General features: G+C 52.2%; 1 protein-coding gene across 1 annotated transcript in view; it reads right to left on the bottom strand.

Annotated features, from left to right (window-relative positions):
• The window catches only part of CCDC33 (coiled-coil domain containing 33), a 145,437-nt gene that overhangs the window by 61,728 nt on the left and 67,340 nt on the right, over window positions 1-16,369 (bottom strand). The window contains 6 exon segments of the mRNA XM_066343673.1: window positions 374-507; window positions 1,166-1,295; window positions 6,127-6,247; window positions 8,329-8,420; window positions 11,203-11,316; window positions 12,862-12,971. Of these exon segments, the coding sequence (XP_066199770.1) occupies window positions 374-507; window positions 1,166-1,295; window positions 6,127-6,247; window positions 8,329-8,420; window positions 11,203-11,316; window positions 12,862-12,971 (701 nt within the window).

The following is a 16,369-nucleotide window of genomic DNA, read 5'->3' as shown; positions in this document are numbered from 1 at the left end:
TGTTAAACAGGGATTGTAGACAGGCACATTCCCATTTTAGAGATGGGTGCTCTAAGTTCAGAGAGGCTGAGGAACTTGCCCCAACTTCTGCAGTGAGGACTCAGGCAAGGCAGGATTTGAACTCAGGTCTGGTTGGTGATAGGTCTGAACTCTTGCTGCTATCCCATGGGGCCTCCCAGTGCTTCTCCCCAAGTCACTCTGGGGTAATTTTATTACAAGTCGAAGGGTAAGACTGCCTTCTAGTGTTTGGGGAAACTCCCTCCATGGCAGGGAGGGCCCCAGCTGAAAGCTCACCTGTTTTGGTGAGGCAAGGTACAGAAGGGTGTGGGGTGGGCAGGGGAGGACTGGGGGACTGCCCAGCATGGGAACTCACGGTGATGGGGAGCCTCTCTATTCGGAACCCCTTTAGGCTTTTCCCGGCCAGCATCTTGCGGTACAAATGGCTCTTTAGTGGCAACACAGAGATGCCCAGGGGCTTGCCGAGGGTCCATGACTCACCACTTTTCACTGTGGGGTGGGGTGGGAGGAGAAAGATCTGCTGGAGCTCCCACCAAAATCTCTAGCCCAGGCTTCTCGAACCCCAGCAAACATCCAAGGCCCCACCTGGGCCCCACCTTGTTAAACAACACTTCACTCTCCCATCCCTCAGCACCCACTGTTTCCCACCCCCTGGCCTGGGCCAGCACAGATATCCTCTTTCTCGGCTCTTCAGGGCGTCCTGAGCTTAAAGCCAGCTCTAACCCTATTCCTGTCTTTGGGGGTTTGTATCAGTCTCCCTTGTCCCTGGTCTTTGGGGGCTTCAGCCTTACAGTGTGAACTGAAGACCGTGGGCCAGCTGTTCTCTGGATCTGTCTCCTCCCCACCTCCCAGGATGAGAGCCCCAAGGGCTCTTCCTCCACCCAACTCACTGGCAGGTGCACAGGGAAGATTGGTCGTATAGTAGAAACACAGGGAATCAGTATGGGAATAGGGCCCACACCCCAGAGTTGCCATCTGGACAAGGAAGGCAGCCGCCTGGCACTCTCGGGTCTGTCTGTGAGCACTAGAAGGTCCTCCTGGGACCTGTCCCCACAAGATGCCAGAGGCAGAGGCAAAATGGCCTGAAAATCCTTCCATGCATATGACCTGATGGGTACCTGCTCTAGAGTGGCATTGGGGCACTTACTTGGGGTTGAGGAGTAGTACTCCAGCACCAGGGCAGTGTCGTCAGAGAAGTTGGTGGCTCCATCTCGGCCTTGGAAGAGGAAGGACTGATTCCACAGGGGCAGCTCCAGGGGTTCCCCAGCCTTGGATAGCTGAAAGGAGAAGGTGGGAGCAGACGGTGGGGCCATAGCTTCTCCAAAAACAAGAGATGTCCAGATAGATACTGGGTTATGTGCATGTCTCTATATGCCACAAACGTTTGTCTTAATGATAAAAGCCATACATACTTAATAAATTTGGGAAAATACAGAAAAGTAGAAAGATGAAAATAAAAAAAACGTCCTAATTTTTATACTAAAAACAACTGTTCATAAGACAGTGTACTTTTTTCTAGTTTTTTTTTCCCTAAGCCTATTTTCCTATATATATATATATATATATATATAATTATTATTATTCTCACATCCCACTTTCATTTACCACGAAAACCTAAACAACTACTGTTGGGAGTAACTTTAGCAGCTAGGTATTCCGTCAAGTTCAGGTGCCTTGGCTTCTCCCTTCCCATTTCCTCCCATAATAACACTGCATTGATACATATCTCTGGCTCCCAAATGAGTTCTTTAGTACTCAATATGAACATCTGAGTTAAAATATTTTAGGCACTGAATTTGTGTGGGTAGACTGTTCTCCTAGAGGGTTGCACCAATGTTCACACCCATGGCTGGTGGTATCATAGATGCCAAATTAGACATGACCTCTACCCTTGTCCTCAGTCCCTGTCTGTCCCACACGGGTTCCCCAGCCCCTTGCAGAGGCCACATGGTTCTCCATCAGACTTTCAGGGGGTCAATGCAGCCAGCAGCTGGTGCACCATGTGAGTACTATCTCAAAAATGAAACCTGATGGCACTAATGACAGCTCTCAAATAAGGAAGGGCTCTAGGAGACTGTGAGGGTGGTTGGAAAAGCCATCCTGGAGAAAGAGGGACCAGTGGGAGGCTCTGAAGGAAGGCTGGCAGGTTAAGGGTGAGAGGAAGGTCTTCTTGGTGGGAAAACAGCCCAAGCAAAAATGCAAAGGTGGCACCAACCATGGTTTGGGCGGAGGACACCTGATGGGTCCTGCCCGGAACAAGGAGGGACTCCAGGTTGGTGTAGGAGGCCTAGCTTCTATAAAAGCCGGAAGGTAGGAAGTAGGGAATGAGACCTGGGGGTATCAGCCCCCAGGCAGTGTTGCACATCCCAACACAAGGAGGGGCTGGTGGTCATCAGCACAGATTCTCCAAGTGGCTGTCTTGCCTCTGCCCCACACCAGAATCTGTCAGCAGCAGGGGCAGCCGCTCCTGCCTCCCATTCCCCTATGGGAATCAGTCATCACACGAAAGGTCAGCACAAATGCACCACTGGCTCCAGGAGCTATTGATACAGGATTGCAAAAAATCAGTGTGGGTCCACTCCCCCTGTGGTGGCAGGACCCTGATGCCTGTCACACTAATGTGCTTGAGGCTCAGCTGTGCCTGTCCCGTCCCTGCCCCTCGAGAGATGGGTTGTAGTCACTTCGGGGGCCTGAATACAGGGACAGTGACTGGGGTGGTGGCAGTTTTCTAGAAAGCAGGCTATGGTGGCAGCCTGGGACAGCCACTTGGCCATTGGGCCAGGCCAGAGAAGCTGTTTTTAGGATAGACCTTCAAACCATGCTCACGTCAATGCTACCCCACTCTCCTGGGAACCAGGGTGGCATCCACATAGCCTGGATCATCTACCAGGCACTGGGGCACTCGAGGACATGTGACTCAATCCCCCTTGCTTTTACCCTGGGAGAGGGGTAGTTAATGGATGTCGGCTGTCTCTCTGTGGTCTATTTGTGTGTCTAAATGAAGTCTACAAAGCAAGAAATGGTGTCTGTCTGCCTCATGTGGACAGCTCCTTCCCTGAATTGTTTCCTAGGACGAGTCCCTGAATAAAGATTCCTTCAGATCTGGAATTGAGGAGGGAGGGTCAGCCTTCTTTGTGTGCATAGTGGGCAGAGAGTGGAGGAGGGATACAAGGAAGCCAGAAAGGATGCCACATTAGACCACCTTCAGAGTCTGATGCCAAGACCCTGGTGAAGGTGTTGGTGGCATGTGCATGGGGGGATAGTGAAGGGGAAGCGAGTTTCCATAGATGCTAACAGGAACAGCCATGGGTTATGGCATTAAGGAATGTGATTAATTTTCATCTGTGATCTTCAGCAAAGCTGTTGACCCCAGCCACTGAGCCCGACCTGTCTTCCCTGGACACAGAGGCCATGGTCCCTCCTTCTATTTCCCGGGACCCTTCATACCTACACCCACACCCACACCCACACCCACTGCTGCCTGCTCTGGCATGGGGCGGCCATCCTGGGAAGAACGGCTGCTGACAGCTGACACTGGATAGGGCCTCGAGGGGGCCAGGATGCTCTGGCTTAGAGCCGGGGTCTGTCTCAACTTTACAGTGTAACCTTTGGCAAGTCCCTTCCCCTCTCTGGAACTTAGATGTATCACTGTTTAATGTCTTATGCTCCATGCCTCTACAGGCTGTGGTGAGGGTTGAAGAAGACAATAGGTATTTTGCTGTGAGGGTGAAAGTTCAATTTCACTGAACTCAGCAAATGTTGGCTGGGGGCTTCCCTGTGCGAGATATACCTCCCGGGTGCCGCATGGCTTATGGGGAAGGTACAGCCAGAGCCTGCATCCCATGTTGGGCAATGTCCCCTCTCAAAGGTGCTGGGAGCAAGGTAGGAGGAATTTGAAAGTCCTACTTGTGCTGGGTACGAAAGACTCATCGGAGCTCAGATTTCACCATCATTACCAGGCTCTGAGAGGGGTGAGTAGACACTGAGGCCACCTACTTCTCAGCTGTCCCCCGCCTTCCTCCTAGCCAACATAACCAAACTTTGGGCCAGGTGGCCCCCTTCTCCATACCTGCCTACATTAGCAACCCACAATGTGATGCCATACCCCTTCCTCAGTGATTGGCTGAGAGAAAATGCATGTGACCTAATTCCAGCCAATGAGATGAGAGGGGCTGTCTGTCTGGGGCTGCTGGGGGAGTTTCAAGTTCTTTTTTTTTTTTTTAATTAAAAAAATTTTTTTTATTCATTTTTTTTTCTTTTTTAGAGAGGAGAGGGAGAGACAGAGAGAAAGAGAGAGAGGAGAGACAGAGAGAGAGAAGTGGGGGAGGAGCTGGAAGCATCAACTCCCATATGTGCCTTGACCAGGCAAGCCCAGGGTTTCGAACCAGCGACCTCAGCATTTCCAGGTCGACGCTTTATCCACTGCGCCACCACAGATCAGGCTCAAGTTCTTTATAAAGACCCTCTTCCTCTGTGCCTTGGCATCAGACCCTCTTCCTCTTGGTCATGTCTAGATGGGACACTGAGGACATTTTGCCCCTGTGAGTTGTTTGCCAGCTGAAGATGGGAATTCAGGGGTATTGGAAAGATCCGGAGTCCCTGAGCCAGCCCGTCAGCCAATTCTGGTAGCATCCTATATGGGGGACTCTTGTGGTGTGTGACGGTCTCTTTAGAATTTAAGCTCATGTGAGTTGGGGTTCCTGTTACTTATAGCCAAATATGACAAGGGCGATGGCTGGGCTGGCCTCAAAGGGGCATTTGGCACCAGAGGAGGGACCCATTTAGCTTTCATTCTGGGCTTGGGTGCTTTGCACAGGTTAGCACAGGAGACTGTTAAGTTCCCCTAACAGTCCACAAAGGAAAGAATCAGTAGGTCTGGAGAACTTGAGCCACTTGCCAGAGGTTACACAGTAAGTCACAGAGCTGGGGTCCAGCTGCCCATAGTGCTTTGGCATGAAGGGCAGCTGGTAGGGAATCATACCTCCCTAAGATGTCAGAGAGGCAGGTCTTAGAATTACCTAGTCGTCCCCCCCACCACCACCACCACCAATTATAGAGAAGAAGGGACTGAAGCTCAGCAAGGGGACAGGGCAGGGGTCTGTGTGAGCTCTGAGCCCAGGGCTACTGACTGGTGTCCCTTCCAGGTGAGGGTCTGCCTACTGTTCTCCTCTTCCTGCTGTAACCGCAGAAGCTCACTGCCCCCTTTCCCCACCTTGTACCTCTTGCTGCTGGCACCTTGGCATCTTTGTGCCGGCTGCTGGTGAGCTCTTAAACCGGCCCAACTGCCATCGGGTGACCTTCAACAGGTGTTCTGCTATTGCTGGACCTCTGGCCTGGAGTCCCATACTTGCAAGAGGCAGTGAGGCAAGTCTCTGTAGTGAGGGATACCTCCCCTTCCCAGACTAGACAGCAAAGACAGCCAGAGAAGGGCTCGGGTGGGGAGGGGCTCACTCATTAAAGCAGCCTGTGCCTTCTGCCCCTTGAGACACTCTGTTGATTGGGTTATAATTTTCTGGGCAAATGCAGGGCCATGTGTGAGATGACTCTGGGGAAATCAGGCCAAGGACTGGTTTGGATTTAAAGCCTCTGTCCCCAGGGTTCCTCTTTGTTCCACCCTTCCCTACCACCATCACTCTTGTTCGTGTCTGAGCCTTCTTCAAATGTCTTTGTCTTTAAGTGAAGGTTGGGGCTCTGAAGGGTGCCTTGTTCTATATTTACTGTGCCAGGCATGAACATTGGTGGGCAGACAACAGGAAGGACTTCCCAAGCACCCCTGTCTTCTTTAAGACCCCTAGAAATCCTGGGACAATCATGTGGGGCAAGCTCCCACTGAAGTGCCAACTATGGCGTAAGATGAAGCTGGCTGTTCACCTGGACCCAGCCACGCTATGCATTCCCTCCCCCACACACTCAGACACACCAACCTCCTGGGCACCCCTGACATGTATCCCCACATCCACACCCGTGCTCCAGTTTCCAAGTGCCCTGCACCAACCCTCCCTTCTAAAAACTCAGCAGTCAAGTGAACAGCTGACTGACTGACTGACGGAGCATATGAGTTATTGGAGGACTGACCAGTGGAGAAGTGAAGGAGGGAAGGAGCCATACCTGAGGGCACCCGTTCTGGCTGACCTGAGGAACGTCAAAGTTCATCACAGATGGGATAGGGAAGGAGAGTAGGGTGATGGGCAGCCCTAGGGAGGCTGGGTCCTGGTTCAGCTGACTGACCCTGGGGAGGCAAGAACAGGGGTCAGGGTACAGGGCTTAGGTGTCCAGCACTCTTGGCTCTGTGCCTGAGGCTGGCAGCCAAAGGCCCCCAAATGGACTCTGAATTGATGGGAGAGAGGCGAGTGCAGTAGCCTACCCGGGACAGGTAATGGTCCCTGGACCTTCTGATTGCTGGCGGGCACCTTGGGAAAGCTCGCTGTGCCCAGGGGATGAGCTGCAGCTCCCAGTTTCCTTCCCTGTGACTCACTGTGGTCTAGGCCGTGTCTGAATGCCTCCTCTGCCCATCTTTTTTTCTTTCTTTCTCTTTTTTTATTCAATGAGAGATGTGGAGGCAGAGATAGACTCCTGCATGCTCCCCGACCAGGATCTACCTGGCAAGCCCACTAGGGGGTGATGCTCTGCCCATCTGGGGCATTGCTTTGTTGCTCAGCAACTGAGCTAGGCCCTTAAGCCATCCTCAGTACCTGGGGCCAATTCGCTCTAATTGAACCATGGCTGCAGGAGGGGAAGATGATAGATAGATAGATAGATAGATAGATAGATAGATAGATAGATAGATAGATAAGCGAGAGGGGGAGGGGTGGGGAAACAGATGGCGATTCTCCTGTGAGTCCTGACTGGGAATTGAACCTGAGACATCCACACACCAGGCTGATGCTCTACCACTGAGCCAACCAGTCAGGGCCTGCTGCTAATCTTTTATTTATTTATTTATTTATTTATTTATGTATTTTTCTGAAGTTGGAAACGGGGAGGCAGTCAAACAGACTCCCTCATGCGCCCGACCAGGATTCACCCGGCATGCCCACCAGGGGGCGATGCTCTGCCCATCCGGGGCGTCGCTCTGTTGCATCCAGAGCCATTCTAGCGCCTGAGGCAGAGACCACAGAGCCATCCCCAGCACCTGGGCCAACTCTGCTCCAATGGAGCCTTGGCTTCGGGAGGGGAAGAGAGAGACAGAGAGGAAGGAGAGGAGGAGGGGTGGAGAAGCAGATGGGCGCTTCTCCTGTGTGCCCTGGCCGGGAATTGCCCTGGTTGGCTCAGTGGTAGAGCGTCGGCCTGGTGTGCAGGAGTCCCGGGTTCGATTCCCAGGGAGTTGAGTTCGGTAAACTGGTTGTTAAAAGGGCACTTGTAATCAGGGTTCTTTGTAAGGTGGGCGCCTGGGCAGCTGCCCAAGGTGGAAATTACAAATTTACATTCCTTACTTTTTTTTAACATTCATCTGTGCAACAGCGTATTCTAAGTGCCCGTAGTAACATTCATTCCATCCAGAGGTCATCCAGAGGTGAAAAAAATTGCAAGTGAGGACGCCAATCAAGAAGCAATATGGAAATATCTTCAAGAATAGTTTTATTGTTTTTTGTCAGGTATTATTTAATATTTTTTTCATTAATATTTTAAAACTTTTTCTCATAATGTAGTTTTGTGTACTGTAGGAAAACTGTGGTCCTGAGACAAGTCTTTGGTGCGGACTTTGGAACACCAAGTCCTGCAGAACGCTGCCCCTGCAAGCACTGATAAGATTGTTTAAAGGAAACAGCTGATCCCATGGCCTTTTTCCCACATACCTGAAAGGTATTAGTTAATTACCCTCCTCTGCACCTGAACCCAGGCTCTGCTTGATGAGCAAAGAGACCAATAAATATGGTGAGGCTGCAGAGATCTGGGCTCTCAGTCCTAGAGGCTGGGAGTCCCCTGTACCCATCTTTTCTGTACATTGTGTCTTGTGTGTTTTTCTTAAGTCCTGCAGTGCCTTCCTTTTGTGCACACCCGTTGCCAAGCTGGTCATGGCAGTGTACCTATTTTATTGTTCTTATTTAAGTATTAAATGCATGAAATAATAAACTACCTTTTGGTATATCTTTTTTTATATATACTTAAAACGGTCATTAGGGCAGAGAACTGGTTGTTAAATTATTTGAATCTCACCATTGGTCTGAGCTGCCCCTTCCCAGGGGTTCTGGGCAGCTTCTGGGACCTCAGTCCCAGTGGGGAGGCTTGAAGAGCCTCGTGGGAAGGGCAGGTTTCTACCTGCCCACCTCCTATGTCCCTCCTTGCTCTCACCACCTGGGCCTTACTCACTTAAATTCCTTGTAGCTGGGAACCACCCGGACAATGACCACCATGGGGTGGGAGTTGTTGATGAGATGCTCGTTAATTCCCCGAAGAAAGACCTGGGGAAGAGAGGAGGCAGGTGAGCGCCTGGTCGCCTTGGGTACTCCCAGGGACATGGTTAGCCAACCTGCCTGCCATCTCTCATTCTGGCAGTGGGCTCATTTCTGCCTCCACCCCTCTACGCCTGCTCCCACCTGCTCCTGCTTCACTGGAATCTTTTTTCTCTGCTCAAGGCTGCCATCCTTCAGGCCCTGTGCTAGTCAGAGAGCTGGCAGGGTTGGGGGCAAGACATGGATTCTGTCCCACATGCCTCCACTGACACCCCAAGCAGCTCCTGACCTGGCTCTGGGCCTTCATTTTGTCTACCCATGGACTCCCGTTCTCCCCTCAGCCCTCGCCCAACTCCCCCAACTGAGAGTCTTATGGCTCCTTTCACTTCTCTGACCCCCTTACTGGCCTCTACTTCTCTTCCTGCCTTCCACCCATCCCTTTCCCAGGCAATTTGATACATAGTGGCAAAAAATTGCCCTCTTAAAAATAAATTGGATTAGGAGGTCCTTCTCCTGACTGAGACCCTGCCACGACTGCCCCTCCCCCACAGCCCTTAGAGTGAATGCCATAATTCTTACCTGCCTGCACTGGCCTTGCCTGCCCCTTGGCCTGCACCTCCTGCTAGCCCCCAGGCCTCCTCTCTTTGCACCAGCCTCTTTTGTGTCACTCTTCCACATGCCCCACTGTTTCTGCTGTAGGGCCTTTGCACGTGCTGATCCATCTGCCTAGACTCCCACACTCACCCCACCCCGCGGATTCATTGGCTAGCTCCCTTTTCTTCCGTTAGGGCATAGCCATCATCACGCCTCTATGACACTTTCTGCCTCTGGGTAGCACTCATCATAGCTCGTGTCTATTTTGATTTCTTCCTTGCTTATTTTCTGTCCATCTGACTGGTACCCAGGGACCCCATCTGTCTCATTCACTGCTGTGTGGCCAGTTTTTAGCAAAAGCCCCCGCCCAGAGTAGAAGTCCCAGGTGTGCTTGTGGGGTAAATGAATGCCATTAAGGAAGGAGAAAAGGGGAGGAGAGGGAGGAAGAGGCTGACTGTGTTTGTGAGGGTGAGAGAGACAAAACCACAGAGACCTGGGGAGAAAGGGAGAGACTGGTAGTGGCCTCAGGGTGGGGCTGGGGGCTGGGGCTGAGCTGGTCTTGGAGGCTGGGTGGGATGCTCACTCACTCCAGGTCCACTCCAGCTCAGCCCCTCATTTGGTCTAGGTCACTGTGCCACTCTGGCCAGTCCCTGCTCAGCATCCCAATTTGTACAATGAGGGGTTCACCATACTCTCCCTGGTCCTTCTAGCTCTGACATCTAGCAGGAGGAGAGGGCCGAGGGGTAGGAACTTATTTTGACCCCTCTCTCTTTTCTCCTTCCCTGCAGTCCTGGCACCCTGTCCTGAGCCCCTCAGCTAGGACCCATCTCAGCTGGCTGCCCACTAACTCCACACAGGGGTGAGCTGATAAGGGTTTTAAGTAGTGCTTAGGGCCTTCCAGCTGTCACTGTGGCTCTGGGGATTGAACCCCTTCACCAAATTCAAAGGATGAAATCTCTGACGGTGGCATTTCAAATGTTGGGTGAGATGGGGTCTCAGCCTGAGGGATTTCACTGGACCACTGTCAGACTCTGCTGCTCACAGGGACTGTAATAGGTATAGAAGCTAAGAAGAGGTCTGAAGGTGGGGAGGGACACTAATTTACCACTGGTGTGGGCTGAATGGTCAGGTGTGAATGAGACAGGTGCCCAAGCACACCTGCTTGTGACAGCCCCGCTGGGCTCTCTGCTCTGCCCTCAGGAACCTACAGGGGGGACATCTACACAGGGCAGGGGATTGGGCAAGGTGCTGGAGGGCAGGGGGTCCCAGACTCTTCAGGGCTGACGTGGGGCAGATCCAGAGCAGGCCCCCTGCAGGCCAGAGTGTTCTGTATGCAGCTACTGGGGCATCCTCAGGAAAGGGCATGACAGAAGAGGGGGGGCTGGGGCTTCAGGTCTGACACAGGCTGGCATCCACGGGGCTGTGGGGAAGCAGGTGTGTGGGTCAGAAGCTCTGCGCCCCCATACCAGACTGCCCTCAGGACTCCAGGTCCCCAGCTGTGATGAGACTGAAGAGCACTTCTTGCCCTGCCAGCTACAGGGCTATGGGGAGGGTCAGGTCGCCCATGTCGGGGCAGGGGATGCCTGAAGTTCGAGGCCCCCTGGGTTCACCCTGATTGCAGTCAGGCCAGGGCTGGATTTGAATCAGTCACTCCTGGGCAGTCTGAAGGTTATAGGGAAGTAGAGCTGGGTTAGACCTCTGAACAACTGCCTGGAGTACGCTCTTAGGTTGGCCCTGAAACTTTCGCTTGAGGGTTGGAGGCCCTAGGTCCAGGGGTCACTACTCTAGGAAGGATAGAATAAGAGAGAAACAGTCAGGGGATAGGAGCCAAGGTCAGGGGTGGGCTTTTCCTGCCTGCATGAGATTCAGACAGACAGTGGAGCCTCCCGTCCTCTCTGCACTGTACGTGAGGAGCAGAGGAGGGAGGCAGGGCTGTATGCCTGGAAAATGCTGGAAGATATTAGGAACCATTTATCTCCATCTCTACCATCCCTGCCAACCTGGGGCTGATCTTCACAAACCATTTCAGCTGTTTTGAAAGGCCTAGTTGTTTTTCCTTTCTTGATGTCCTCTCCAGACACCGGTGCCCCACACTGTCAGGCCAGCTAGAGGTGGCCACAGGCTGGACCTGGAGCCTAACAAAGCTCAGTCCCTTTCCACCTGGCCCCGCCCCACCCCGAGGGCCCCAGTTTGGCACCTCCAGAGCCAGGTGTTTACTGCTATAGCGAGGGATGAAGCTGCCTTTCCGGACAACAGTTGCGTACAGTTGGGTCTTAGCAGTGGCTTCATCAGCTTTCCCAGTCTCGGTGGGCTGCAGACAGGGTCAAGGAAGAGGACACAGAGAGGAGAGTCACTAAGGAGCAGACCTTGGCTATAAATTCAGTCCTCTGCAGACAGGTCCTGGCATTGCTCCACTGGGGCGCCGAGCTGATAATTAAAGGGTCCCTGCGAGCCCTTCTGAGGAGATCAATACAATAAATCTTCCCTTGTCTATTTGAATATTTCATCGCCCTTGCAAGGACCATGGCCTGCCGGTTGTCTCTGTAAAGACATGATAACTAGGCCTGGACAGAGCGCCAGGAGGCCTGGGCGATGCTCCCAGACTCACAGCTGGAGTGCTAAGTTCCCCAGGTGAGCTGCCAATCTCTCTGGGCTCCACTTCCCAGCCTTGTCCTAAGGCCCCAAGTGTGGGATGCTCTTTGGGGCCTAAGGAGGGTCCAGAACCCTGAGCTCATGGTTGAGGAGTCACTGGAAAAGGAGGTCAGCACCAGTGTCTGGGGAAGGGAGAGGGGAGGGGACCTGAGCACCTACTTTGTGCTGAGTACCTTGCTCTGTGCTTTATGCCCATCATTACACTTGCTCCTCCACATGGCCAGGTTAGGGGGTATACTGTCTTAATTTTGTTGGTGAGCAGTGGGGGCCCAGGGGTTCAGCAGCTTCACACAGCAAGCACGCTGAAGGCCTGAGAGAGCAACCCAGACAATCCAACTTCCCATTGCTCTTTACTCTAACTCAGTGCAGGAGTCTGGAGGGCACAGTGATAAGAGGGGAACGAGGCTTCTACTCATCTTTGACTGAGTGGCTGGCACAAGTAGGTGCTTAATAAGTACTAGAGCAATAAGAGTGTAAATTCTCTTTTCCATAAGTCAGTACTGTGGGAACGGGGTGGGCAGGGGAGCTGGCCTGTGAGGTTCAGACCATAAAATGAGGGGCCCGAGGCCCACAGGATGGGTGCATTCAGGGGAAACCTTGTCTCCCCACATACCCTGACTCTCCTGGAGAATCCCCCTCCTGAGGTAGCACATGGAGGCAGCAAAAGAGGACTGGTCTGGGAGATGGCGTGACCTGGGCTCGCCCTCGACTCTGTTCCTCCTTGCTCTGTGACCCAGGGTGAGAGGATTCCTCTCTCCCAAGTCCCAGCCTCACGGACACAAAGTATAGTTCACCTTGTGGATTAGAGATGGTGTGTGTAGTGTCTAGCCCAGGACCTAGAATATAGCAGGTACTTGGTAAATACTGTATTGCTTAGATATTTTTAGATATACTCCCACTCTTTCATCATATATGAAATCACAATAACTTCAATTGGTATATTCATTTAATGGGGTAGATATTCTATGCCTATTGGGCTGTTTTATGAAGATGAAGTTGGGTAATTCTAAATTTTTATAGATGCCGTTCCTACCCACCAGGAGTTGTGTGTCCTGTGCCCCACATGATTCTAGGCTGCAGGATGGGCATGGATGCACAGGATGGGCATGGATGCACAGTACTGCTCTGAGGTGGGGGGGCAGCTGGGGGCTGTCCCCTTACCTGGCCCAGGCCCTGTGGGCAAGAGCCCAGGACCCAAAATCACCTTCAGCAGCTCAAAGTGGTAGGGGTGGAAGGCCCGTAGGTACTTGATTGGGATCCGATAGGACAATAGCTCCTCTTCTCTCCTGCTGTCTATCACCTTGAGGACCACATCTGGAGAGAGAAGAAGCGAGCACAGGCTCAGAATCAGGTTTAGCTAACCCCCATCCCTCCCACCAAGGGGAGAGATGTTGCTGAGAGAAGGAGGTGAGGGCCACGCTGAGAGATCTGCGTGCACACACACATGTGGAACGCACAGAGGCATACCTCACAGGCAGTCTGAGCCTTGCACGGGACAAGGACAAGGCTCTATGCTAAGTGCTACTAGAACCCACAGAGGCAGTTCTCTCCTGCGATCTAGAAACTCCCAGTCCCAGGCTGGATACGAGCAGAACAGAGCCCAACCCCCCGTGGCCACAGACATTCATAGGCACACGGTAATAGCATCCCTTTCCAGGAAGAAGGATTCTTCCCTTGGCCACACTCTCACCTGCTCCTCGGCAGAGTTATCTCTCACATGTTGCAAATGGGGAAATGAGAGCTGCTCTAGAAACCTTCAGTACAAAATATCAATATAAGCCTAGTCCAGGTATGAGAAAGCCAAATGCGGAGACTGACACACCACTTAGAAAACTCCCTCCAAAGATACTACATTTTTCCATAAAATGCATGAAACTTGGGGAATGAGCTCAAGGAGAATGCCTATGGCCTGGCAATAGTCACAGCAGAACTACTTAGTGAGCACCTGCTGTGTGCCAGGCACGGGGATGGATGCTTACAAGCCACTGTTCCAACAAATTCCCACCTCAACCCCTTAAGTAGGGAGCACCAGGTCTGTTTCTGAAAATGTGGACCTTGGATCTCAGCAAGGTTATATAACTTGATCAACATCCCACAGCTAGTAAGTGGCTGATGGCAGGGGCTGGGTTTGGTGACTCTTTTTTTTTTTTCTTTTTTTTTTAGAGAGAGGGGGGACAGACAGGAAGGGAGAGAGATGAGAAGCATCAACTTATAGTTGTAGCACTTTAGTTGTTCATTGATTGCTTTCTCATATATGCCTTGACCAGGGTGAAGGGCTCCAGCTGAACCAGAGACCCCTTGCTTAAGCCAGTGACCTTGGGCTTCAAGCCAGTGACCTCAGTGTTTCAAACCTGGGTCCTCTGCATTCCAGGCTGACACTCTATCCACTGCACCACCACTGGTCAGGCTGGATTCAATAACTCCTGGGACATTTTCCCTCTGAAAGTCTGTTATATGAAGAGGAAGAGGACATGGGGAACAAGGAGAGGAGAAGGGTGGAGGAAGAAGAGAGAAGGGTTGAGGGAGATGGAGAAGAAAAGGAAATAAAAGAGAGATCTAGAGAAGAATGAAAGAGAAAGATTGAGGTGGACAGGTAGGCAGGTACTCTTGGATAGCCCCTTGGCCTCTGCCTATCTTCCTGAAACAATGACATTTCAGGACCAGGATAGCCACCCACTGGCGTCCTGGGCAAGGCCGGTAGCCCACTGCTGCTGGATCACTTGTAGTTGGTGGGTCATTTGGATGAGAGAGTGGAGGTTGAAGCTTAGGGTTCTGTTGATTACTCTTACTTTCTTTCTCTTCCCCACAGCTATCTTAGGCACAGAGAAAGCTAAAGACACTTGCCAAATTCCCTCAAAGCTGGCTGTGTGGGATCCATGCTCCCAGGAAAGAGAAGAGAAATGGGCACCAGGAGGACTTTCGGTGCCTTGAAGAAAGGAGAGTAAGTCAAGGGAGCTGATGTCAGCAAATCCGGGTTCTAGAACCAGTGCACTGCTCTAGGACATTTAGTGGGTCACCGAACCTCTTTGAGCTCCCGTCTCCTGCCCTGCAAAACAGTAAACCTTTAGAAAAGGGAAACCCTGTCCTTCTCCTTATCTTGTTTCAGGGACAGGAACATGTTTGTCAAGCTACAAAGTTCTAGGCATATGCTCCTCATCACTGTCACAGTTTCCCCCTCATGAACCATCTGTGGCACTCCACGCACTCACCCAGCCCTAGGAAGACTGAAGGGACTCAGTTGGGGAACTCAAGTGTTTCTAGCCAAAGCTACAACAGCAGCTGTGGAAACTGCAGTCCCTTGTGGCCACTACCCATGGATCCTGAGTCCCCAAATCAGGCTGGAGTTTGCTGAGGCTGAATAAGGGGTGAGTGCCCTGCCTTTCTGCCCACCCCTCCAGCCCAGTCTCTGTGTGGGTAGCCAGCACATGAGCTGTAACTGGGGGGAACAAACAGCTATTCCTCCCTGTCCCCGTCTCCATGCTGCAAACATGCTTCATCAGCTTCTCTGGGCACCGTGCCCCTCAGCCTCCCACCCATCCCTTGTGTGGTCAACAAGCCATTTCTGTCACCAGCCTGCTGTGGCTGCGGACCCCCCCCCCCCCACACACACACCCCTTTGCTCTTCATTAACACAACACTGAATTACCTCCTGCCCTTCCCCCACCTCTTGGCCTGTCCCCATCTCCCCCACCATCCCCCTGCAGACATCACCACAGCAACCAATTTTCAGCAAAGATCCAGCTACTTCAGTCTGTCAAGAGGCATCTGCCAATATTCTCTACCTGCCCAGGGGGGGTCCTCATCTCCTGTCCCTCTTCTCTGCTGCACAGATAGGCCCAAGGCCACTCATCACATCCTTTCTTAAGTGACCCCAGATGCATAGAGCCCAGGGCAGGATCCCAGTCTGGGCTATTTACCACAACCCCGAACTTCTCATCAGCCACACAGATGCGCGCGCGCGCGCACACACACACACACACACACACACACACACACACACACACACACAAACGCCTATAGGCACAGCCGTAAGCACATTTTTGCACATACACAATGCTCACATGTACCGTATACCCATGAACCAGCACACAGATACCCACCCCACACGCCTGCAGTCACATGAATTCCCAGGTCATTTTTTCCCCTCTTCTTTCAGATTTTTGCACATCCTCCCAATAGCCCCGCCTATCCTTTCAGGGTGGGGGAAAGTCTTCTGGCTTGACCCAGAACTAGCCTCTTCCCTTTAATTGATGGCCCCCTTTAACCTCATCCTCTATCCCCAACTTTCACTGCCCCTGGTGGCTGACTTTCTGCTCTCTGTGAGGTCTGGTGAGGTTTCAAGGAGGGAGGGAAAACCTGTGTCCTTCAAGAGAAGGACCACCTTCAAGATGGGAGCCTGGAGTTCTTCTGACTGGACAAGACCAGTGACATATGGGCACCAGCAGGTGTGTGCTGATGGTACCCTATGCTGGCACCGACAGCAGTGGCCTGTCAGCACTCCTGTGAGCCCAGCCTGAGCTCCTGGCTGCTTGGGCTCCCAGTGAAGAAAATACAGTGTGCACACACACATATGTGTATCCCTTAAGGTGCCTGCAGTGCTCAAATATGTCAAAACAAGGGGGCTGGACAGGCTTCCGGGGCGGAGGAGTGAGAATTATTAGGCAGCTTCTAGAAGAGTATCTCCCACCCTCAGAGGCACAGGAACACTGCTG

Source organism: Saccopteryx leptura, chromosome 6 (genome assembly GCF_036850995.1).
Source record: "Saccopteryx leptura isolate mSacLep1 chromosome 6, mSacLep1_pri_phased_curated, whole genome shotgun sequence".
Classification (NCBI taxonomy): Eukaryota; Metazoa; Chordata; class Mammalia; order Chiroptera; family Emballonuridae; genus Saccopteryx; species Saccopteryx leptura.
This window is presented reverse-complemented; position numbering and strand designations above follow the sequence as displayed.